The sequence below is a fragment of the Gavialis gangeticus genome, unplaced genomic scaffold (genome assembly GCF_001723915.1).
Source record: "Gavialis gangeticus isolate Ggan-Ray unplaced genomic scaffold, GavGan_comp1, whole genome shotgun sequence".
NCBI classification, from domain to species: Eukaryota; Metazoa; Chordata; order Crocodylia; family Gavialidae; genus Gavialis; species Gavialis gangeticus.
The window spans coordinates 127,989,567-127,999,983 of NW_017728992.1; the positions used below are offsets into that span (position 1 = coordinate 127,989,567).

A 10,417-nucleotide genomic window follows, 5' to 3' on the forward strand; every position below is an offset into this window, starting at 1 on the left:
GGGGGGGGGGGGGGGGTAGGCAGGGAAAGATTTGGGTTATATGAGAGAAAATATGGATGCACAACTATGCAGGGCATACTTAAACCCTCTGTCACTGCTTTTATGCTCCAGAAGTACAAGATGTTGTCCACTGCATCTCTTGCTAGACATAATTCAGTTAGGAAGAACCCAAGTGATCAGCTTCTGTTTAAAATGATCTGTATCTTACCTCCTCTCCACTTTCACTTTTCACAACTTGTTGTGCTTTCATAACTTTGGTTGATGCTATTGCTGTTGCCAAAGCCTACAACAGGGGGAGAAAAGAAAAAGCATGGAAACTTAAGACGGTCTTAAAAGAGACATAATTGAAAGCAATGGGAAGGCCTGAAAGCAAGCACAGTAGTTAAGGGAACTTACCTCTGCTTTTAAGTCTGAGCGAATTCGGACCACACATCTTTGAACTGCCATTTGAAAAGTAAAACTAATAACTCCTTTAATTTTCAACAAGGCTTCTTCACAAAGATTCCTTCGAGACTAAAAAAAAGTAATTGAAGTATTAACATGCACATTGAAACAATTTTGTAAAAGAAAAGCAATCATGCCAACAACATGTATTCTTAATATACAAACAATGCTATTTAATATTGGTATATATTTCATCATAAGAGTTAAAAACATTTGTTCCTTTTATTTTAGAAGTCAAACAAGGGTGGAATCAACCATAAATAATTAGGGAAAAGGGCTGAAAAGCAAAGAATATTTTTCTCTGTATGATTAGCTAAACAGTCCCCTGTGGTTTAGTTCTGATTGGCAGAAGTGCTCATTGATAAGTAGTTGGTGTTTAAGTAGCCATTTATCAGACACCTTGTAACCACACTGACTGAATGCATCAAAACAGCTGTTGTATTCTTTAGCTACCTCTTCTGCAGTCGCTCCTGGTTATTACTGCACAGAATAAACTTAAATGTTTTTTATCAAACAACTTATTTCAAAGGAAAAATAATCCATGGAAACTGACAATGCCTACTGTGCAACAATACACTGACCTGTACCAGGTGCATCTATAATACCTTAGTAAGTTTCATTAAATTTTTAGTTATTTAGAAAAAAATATTACAATAGAATAAAACAGCTATTAGGGCACTGCTACCACAGGGAGGGGGAAAAAACCCCTATTCTATACTACAGTGATTTTTCAACCAGGGTGTTGCTGAGCCACGCTATATTATTATTGTGAAGTGTACAAACACCTACATATGATTCACAACAAACTTGAAGATTTCATATAGGAATCCCTAATATTCAAAAACTACTCACCTGTTGTGGAATCTAAGTTCTTTGCAACAAAAGCACTGCACAATTTTTTTCCCCACAGTTAAAAAATGAGAGTGTGTCAAGAGCTGGCATCTTCTGAGGGGTGCCTGGAGTCTAAAAAGTTTAAGAACTGCTATTAGCACAGTCCCAACCTTTTAAAAAACTCAAGGCACCCCCTATGAGGCTTAACGTATCTCTGTTAAAATGTCAGGCCTTAGTTTTCATTTGGTTTTTTGAGCACAGAAACAAAAAAAAGCAGTTCTTTTATTGCAAAGAACTCAGAAAGACCGCAACAGGTCAAAAGATTTTTAATGCTAGGGATTCTTACTTGAAATCTCTGAGTTTTATGTTGTGAAAGGCAGAGTAGATTTACATTTTGCAGACTAACTAGAGTAGATAGATACAAATATATAGCACAAACTTTTGTGAGCTAAAGCTTATTTCATTACATGCTTAAATGCTCATCTGATGAAGTGAGCTTCAGCTCATGAAAGCTTGCAATACATTAGTCTGTCAACCTACCTACTTTGGTTAGTCTATAAGGTACAAATCTACCCTGCCTCTGCTTGACTTCAGACTAACATGGCAAACTACATCTCTAATTTGTGAGCCATGTTTGCATACCTAACAGTGATACTGTAACATTACACAGGACCCTTGAAAGGATCTTGTGGCACTCTGGTTAAAGATCACTGCTGTAGTGGGATAACAAAATATACCTTCATGGTTTCATCTAAAATCAGGTGCTAGATTCAAAATCACTTAATGGTAAAAGTGCTGCAAGATCCTTAAAGGAAAAGATGCTATACAAGCATATTAATATTTGTTGTTATATTGTAATTACTGATCAGTACTTATGACAGTTCTGGTTTCAACACAGAAAGTGGTATATTAATTTCATTAACACCCTACTTAAGCTAGTCTATCCAGAGGCAACACCCCACCCCCCAACAATTCTTCATACTCCCTTTTACTTCATGCAAACGTGAAGTGTCAAAACACATCTGACAGTATGAAAAAGCTGCAATTACAATGTGAGGATCAGGCCAAATGGCTGCAAAGAACACTTTTTGTGCACAAGACAGATTGCACTGTACAAGTGAAAAATGAAATAGTCTCTGGCTATTGAGGATATATAGCATGAGAAGCAAAATGATTTAGCAGACTAAAAAAAATCAAAAATTATATAGATGCACACCAACTAATATGGATCTCCAATCCCTTTCTAAAATCTTGGTCAACTCATATAACTTCTGTGCTTCAACTGCCCTGAATGGGGATAAATCTTATTCTATAGTGGATTTCATAGGCAATACATAGGGGGACACATGCCTGCCCTGAGGTTGGCCCTCACTGGCCAGGGAGTGGGGGCACCAAGAGAGGCGCCAGCCAGTGGCCCCGCCCCTCCAAGATTCAGGGACTGCAAGCACCGAGAGAAGCGCCAGCAGCATTTCTGGTTTTGCCGCTGGTGCTTCTGGGGTCAACGATCAGACGCTGGGGGGGGACCCCCCTCCAGTTGCTGATTGGTCGCTGGTACCCACCCCCAGACACGGGAGGTACCAGTCACCCATAGTGGGTTTGATGGTAAAACACTACTCAGAGGCTAAAAACTAATCACAGTTGTATACATTGCTTCACTAGGAGCAGGCTTGGCATTCTTCAGTCTAATTGGACAGATGTTCTTAGCATAACTTGTCTAAAAGTTGGCAATTATGCTTACGCTGTATTGTATACAAACTGGGAGAGATTTCCTCAGCAAGCTAAAGGGTCTAGGTTTAGCAAAGGCATTATCTAGAATTCTTGTGCACTTTCCACAATGAATCAGTCAAGTCTGTGGTGCATATATGAAACAAATCTGTTCCCAAAAGTAATCAGACAATTATATGCACTGTAGCATAATTATGGTGGACATTATTTACAGCTGAAGAGGGAGAAAGGTGGATGGCAAACACCTTTTCATTGGCCTATATCAAAAGTGCTAAAATTTAACTTTAGCTCTCAAACCATCCACATTATTTGGAGTTGACAGAACTACAATCAACTGTTGCTAAAGTTACATAGACAACATCTTCCTAGATTGGAAATTAGAAAAGGTTTCTACTAGTAAAAGGAGTAAAGGTCTGAAATAGACTTCTGATCAAAGAGTGAGGCAAGTAACTTGAACTGCTTTGAGACAGAACCTAACAAATGTATGGAAGGAACAGTATCGTAGGATAGGGGCATTCTTGGAAGCTGGTAGGGGGCCTGATGGGCATCAGGACAGCAGGGTACCAAGGGCACCTATCGGGGGGCTTAAGTGTCTCTATACTAATGCTAGGAGCATGGGGAACATGCAGAAGGAACTCACACTCCTGTTTGCAAACAAAGACTTCAACCTGGCTGGATTAACTGAAACCTGGTGGGACCATACCCACAATTGGGCAGCAGGCACTGAGGGCTACAGGCTGTACAGACGTAATAGAGTGGAGGAAAAGAAGGGAGAGGGGAGTAATTGCTCTCTATGCTAAGGAGCAATACACATCTTCCATAACCAAGATGGGATCAGAAGATGGGCAAATTGAGGTAATGTGGATTGGAATACAAGGGGGTTGGGGTGAAAGGGATTTGGTAATGGGGGTCTATTATAGACCGCCAAACCAGGAAGATGAGCTAGACCTGGAATTCTCAAGGCAGCTCTCAGAGGCAGTACACTCAAGGGACCTGGTTGTTATGGGTGACCTAAACTACCCTGACATCTGCCAGGAGGAGCAATCAGTTAGATCTGATCGTTCACGTAGGTTCTTAACCTGCATACAGGACCTTCACCTAACACAAGAGGCATACGGTCCCACTAACGGACGTGCCTTACTCGACTTGGTGTTTGCTACAGGGGATGGCCTGGTGGGAGACCTGCACATACAGGGTAACCTAGGGGACAGTGACCACCAATTGTTGGAATTCAATATCCAGCAAAAGGTGGAAAAGATAACCAGTAGGGCAGAAGAGGTAGGCTTCAGAAAGGCTAACTTCAACGAGCTCAGGAGATTAGTAAGAGAGTCACTGAAGGACAGGAGCACTGGTGAGTTGGGAGTCCAGGAAGGGTGGTTGTTCCTCAAGGGAATGATCCTTTGGGCACAGAAGGGAACAATCCCATTGCACATAAAGGGAGGCAGAGGGGCCAGGAAACCCTCTTGGCTGAACGGGGAAATTCAGGAAAGCATAGTGGCAAAAAAAAAAGGGCATATAGACTGTGGAAGAAGGGGGTAGCCACCAAGGAGTATACCTACTTGGCTTACACTTGCAGGGAGTCAGTGAGAAAGGCCAAAGCAGCAATGGAACTCAGGCTGGCATAAAACATTAAAGACAACACAAAGTCCTTCTTCAGGTATATAGGGGGCAAAGAAAAGGTGTACAGCAAGAAAGGATCCCTACAGGACAGACTAGGGCAATTGGTGACAGATAAGAGCAACAAAGCTGAGCTCTTCAGTGAGTTTTTGGCATCCGTATTCTTGAACATTTGTCTCCAAGATGGATTATAGACAGGCAGAAGAGGGACACCAGCACACCAACAGTTAACACCGACCTAGTGAGGGGACGTTTGGAGGGGCTGGACATATTTAAGTCAGCAAGCCCAGATGATCTGGGTGCTGAGGAAATTAGCCAGTGTCAGAGCAGAACCACTGGCAAAACTGTTTGAGCACTCATGGCACTCAGGACAGGCCCCAGGTGACTGGAAAAGGGCAAATGCGGTCCCTATTTTCAAGAAAGGGAGGAAGAAGGATCCGCGTAACTATAGGTCAGTTAGTCTCACCTCTATCCTTAGGAAAACCTTTGAAAAAATTATTAAGAATCACATTTGTGGCAGTCCAGCAGGAAAAATAATGAAAGGCAACCAGCATGGATTCATAGCAGGTAGATCTTGCCCGACTAACCTTGTTTCTTTTTTATGACCAGGTCACAAAATGCTTAGAAGCAGGAGTCGAGGTAGATGTCATTTACTAGGATTTTAAAAAGGCCTTAGATATGGTGTCTCATCCCATTCTTATAAATTAACTAAGCGGCTGTGACATGGATGATTACGTGGGTCAGGTGGGTGATGAATTGGCTTATGGGACACACCCAGAGAGTCGTGGTGGATGGGTCAGTATCAACCTGGAAAGATGTGGGCAGTGGGGTCCCCCAAGGTCGATCCTTGGACCAGTGCTGTTCAATATCTCTGTCAGTGACTTGGATGAAGGCGTGGAGAGCACTGTTCAAATTTGCAGATGACACCAAATTATGGGGTAAATTTAACACACGGGTGGGCAGGGAACAGATTCAGGTGGATTTGGACAGGTTGGAAAAGTGGGCAGAACAGAACAAGCAATAAGAAATACTCTGTTTACCAGGGGGCCCTTTGGGGTAACTAGAAACAATGGCCACAAACTGACAGAGAGCAGATTTAGATTTGACAACAGGAAGAACTTTTTCACAGTAAGGGTTACCAGAATCTGCAATGGGCTTCCAAAGGAGGTGGTGTTCTCCCCTACCCTGGGGGTCTTTAAAAGGAGATTGAACAAGCACCTGGCTGGGGTCATTTGACCCCAGCGCTCTTTCTAGCCCAGGGTAGGGGGTTGGACTCAGTGACCTACCACAGTCTCTTCTGACCCTAAAAAATCTATGGAACAATAGTACATATGTTGGAATGCCCCCTCCCCAGAAACTTTCTTGACACTTATGAGTTTTTTTGTTGGTCTTCTGTTGAAGTGGCCAGTGGCAACATTGAGATGAAATTTAGTAATGCGCTGGTGTTTCTGCAGATACATGCATATTTCTGAGGTATCTGGCTGGAGGATCTTGCTCATGCTCTTCAGGTCAAATCAATCACCAGATTGGGGGTCCAGAAAATATTCTTCCCTAATAGCCTGAGATTAATATACAGTATGTTCAGATGCTCAGATCCTAGTAAATACTCCCCCACCAGCTTTCTTTACTGGTGCCACATAGCAGGGGTTTCCTCATACCACCACCCAGTCAGTGCTTTGTTATGGTGGTGAAGGAAAAAGGGCCAGAACAGATGCATTTGTGGACAAATGGTTGCCTGCAAGTGCAAGGTACTAGACTCAATGTCCAAGAAAGATCATTCCAGTTTATTTTCTATGACCACTAGAAAGTCTTTTTGAACAGCAGATACTACAGTCTGAGGCTGCTACATTTTTTTTTGTGCTCACACTTATTAGTCAAATTCTGTAAAATGTAGCTTTTTATTAAATAAAATTGTTCAAAATCTAACTGAGGCCTCCAAGTCTAAATTTCAAAGCAATCATTCTAGTAGAATAAAATCCACCAAAAGGAATTTATACTAGGTTAAGGATGACAAATCTGTAGACCAAAAAAAATAATTCATCCAAAAATGTAAATTGCTGCAGACGTAGTCAAAGAATTGTAACAGAATTTTAAAACAAAACAAAGAACTTTTCCCCCATATTCTCCATACCCAAAATTTATTGTTGTCTATAGGAAGACCATACCACCTCTCTATATTAATTTGAACAGAAAGCAGTATCTGTTCTTAATCATTTATTTTCATTTAATTGGGCTAAGGAAAGAGTGGGGAATCTAATGGCAAATCTAAGGCAGGTCCTGCCTATATCTGCATGCAGTAACGCACATTCATGCCCAGTAGTCTTGTCAAGTGCTTTGGAGATAAAATGCAGTATAAAGCAAAGCTGTTCTTACTGTTCACATCCTCTCCCATTTAATAGTTCCTAATACTAACACTTTGCAGACATGTTTAACTGCTGTGCTATACCAGGCACCTGGAATATCACCAGTATTTCTTTGACAGTCTATTAAAGCAGTTGTGTATAGCTTAGTTAACTCCAGGCAACACACAGTCAGATCTTTTTGTATTTCTTCTATAATGTGTTTAAAAAACTCTGATGTGCTCTAGGCAACTAAAGGAACCTGCAGTTCTGTTCTCTGGATACCATAACACACCTTTTACTAGGATAGCAATGAATAGATTTGTCTCAACTCTCAAGACAGAACTGAAAAGAGCTGTTTGTCAGAGAACTTGAGATATGTGGGCTTCAGTCCACTTACAAGGCAATCTGTACCTGAACTGGTAGGCAAAATAAGTAGAAAATTAATCCGATTTAAATCTGTGATACATAAACAAATCAGCTACAAGATAAGAAACATAATAGGAGAGAAGTAGTAGAACGAACTGAAAACTGGTTTGAGAATACAAAAGCAAGTGTTATTGGCAAAAAAAGAGTTGTTTCTACTCAGTGAGCAAGGATCTTGCAAGACCTTTTTTTTAAACCATGCATAATAAGTAACTTGGAGCAGCATCTAATTTCAAAAGGAGCTAAAAACACCCTCAGAAGAAAACACAAGGAAGAGAATGCTAACTGATATATATACTGGGTTCTTTGACAACACTTATTTGACAAAACATAAAGCGAGAAAGCAAAATATCAGGTCTGATCATTTAAAAAGGGTACAAAACTGAAGATTGCAGAGACCAGAGTGCACTTGTAGGTAATACACTTAAACAGTCTATATGTTATCTGGCAGCCGTAAAAAGGCAAACATGGCCCTGAGGTGTTATCTACAGGGGTATGGTAGATAAATCTGTAGAAGTTATTCTGACGTTGCATAGAAGATTCAGTGAGACCTCATTATCTCAAATGCAATTCTGATCATTATGGCAGGAAATCTCTCAGGGACAACAAAAAGAAGTTGCAAAATACATCCAAAAATTTGGGTAAAAGAAGTTAGTAAAAAAATGACATATAAATATATATATTTTCATGGGTTACAGGTGACTGGTTTGGACCTCAAGGCTCTGACAAAACAAAATATCATAAACCAAGACTAGTATTTGACTTATTCTGTTACTTCTTGAAACAGGAAATGCGATTAGCAGAGATGGAAACAGAATTGTTTTAAAACAATATCAAGTTATGAAAGCCATCAGCCAGAAAAATAACAAACATCTTGGACAATTTCTTAAAAGCGATTCACAGAAATTGCTGAAAGAAGCAACACAGGTATACAGCCAGTCCGAACATACTACTTTGTTGTGCAAGGTATGTTTGACTATAACACACATGGACATTATCATAATATTTCCTTTTTGTTTCCAGTCTGATACCTAAGGATCACGAGCACTTAAAACTGCCTTACCGAATCATCAAGGCCATCTATATGTAAAACCACTGTTTTGGCACGTTTATTTGTGCTGCCCAGGAAAAACTGAGCTTTCCGCCGACGGTAATTCATCTCATTTACATTGTCCATATCTGACATGCTGGAAGACTGAAGGATGTCATAGATTTCAGAGGCCAGAAGTTTAGTTTCTCCTGGTGTAGTAGTCCTTAAGAAAGAAAAAAAAGAGGCAGAGATTTATAAGGATTAATTTTTACAATTGCATTTCAAAGGCAGCTATGTTTATGTCTCAGTAACTTGAGTGCTCACTGCAGTACAGAAGCATTTGCATACAACTAATACACAAGAAAAAAAATAATGGCCATCATTTATATGCCAATGTTATTGCCAATCAAGAGGGGAAGCCAGAGTCATTGAGTCATTATTACACATGAGTTTTTATTCCACCATTACTGTTTTAATGCTGTAATAAGAACTCTTTGCCTTATTTTTTCTACACTATGTTATACTATTTTAGAAAGCTGAAAACATTAAGTACCACCCCTTTTTTGGAAGGATATGGAATTCCCCTCACTTTTATTTTACATTGATTAGGATGTACGAGCCAACACCACGGTGTTCTATTTAATAACACTGCAGATGCAGCTGAGGGTGTAGACAAACATACATTTTAGCTGCTGCTTGGGAGCACACATCAGATGCTATATTATGTTATGCCTACATAATCCTGTAGTAATTCAAGTTGGCTAAATTATCTAACTTTGACCTTGAATGAACAGGGTTAAAAATGGAGCAGCTTTGCTACTCCTGTATAGCTACAGAACCATGCAGAACAGTTGCATAACAACAGCTTGCATCTGTGTTTTGTTTTTTATAGACAGACATAACATTTTAATCAATATATCTTAAGTTCTCAAAACTATGTTGATGTAGCTTGAACTTTTGTTACAACAGCAAAGCAAATTCAGCTGAAGATACGTAAAAACAGCTGTCACTTTAATCTTCATTAAATATTATTAGTGATTTCAAAGTGGTATGGATAAAAGCAGCTCATCTCTATCTTCCATAATACAGAATATACCCATGTTAGAGACACGTGAATTGAGTCACAGAGGCTAAATGACTTGTTCAAATGTATACAAAGTCAGCAGTGGAAGAAAGGAATAGAAACTATGAAGGCTCCAACCACTACCCCACACCCTTTTTGTAGATGCTCCCAATCAGGTCAGAAATACAAACAAGGTAGCACTCCTTTAAAAATAACAACACTTAGATCAGTGGTCACCAACCAACGGATGTCGATCAACCGGTAGATCTCAGAGCCTCTTGGAATCGATCCAAGGCTGGAATAGGTGGCTGAATGACAGTGTGCATGCACATGCGTGCCCCAACCCAGCAGGTCAGTCCATGGGGAGGGAATGGGCAGGGGCTATATTGAGGCCCCTGTGGTGAAGGACAGTGCCACACAGAGGCAGGAGCAAGGGTAGGTAGAGTGGGGCCCCAGCCAGGTGGGACTTACCTGCTGGGGAGGCACACCCCCAAATAATTTTTTCTCCCTCTGCCTCCATCTGCCCCCCCTCTTCCCTCCCCACAGACTTACCTGCTGGGCAGGTGGGGGGAGAGGGGTGGCAGTGGCACACGGTAGACTGTGAGTTCCTTTTAAATGCCAAAGATGATCTCCTACTTAAAAAGATTGGAGACCACTGATTTAGATGTTATACAACTTTTTACAAGCGATTCTCTCATGCTTGATCACTACCAAATTAAACAGGCCACTGGTATGTTCCACTGATCTACTACAGTGTCAACTTGCAATTTATCTTACAATATTTGCTGCTTTGTTTGAAAACAGACATCACACCAGGGCAGCTAACTTGCACCTTCAGAGTTCTCTTCCTTTCCATTCCGTTTGTTTAACACACTTCTTCTATCCTGACATTACAGCTGAGAACAATGCTGAAGCAAAAAAAAAAAAAAAAAAAAAAAATTT

General features: G+C 40.6%; 1 protein-coding gene across 2 annotated transcripts in view; it reads right to left on the reverse strand.

The window, feature by feature from the left end:
- Positions 1-10,417, reverse strand: part of ARMC1 (armadillo repeat containing 1) — a 61,114-nt gene that overhangs the window by 3,745 nt on the left and 46,952 nt on the right. For both annotated transcript variants that reach the window (XM_019527730.1, XM_019527729.1), the window contains exons 4-6: positions 8,446-8,635; positions 397-513; positions 209-283 (exon numbers count right to left, since the gene is read on the reverse strand). In XM_019527730.1, the coding sequence (XP_019383275.1) occupies positions 209-283; positions 397-513; positions 8,446-8,635 (382 nt within the window). The remainder of the gene's footprint in view (positions 1-208; positions 284-396; positions 514-8,445; positions 8,636-10,417) is intronic.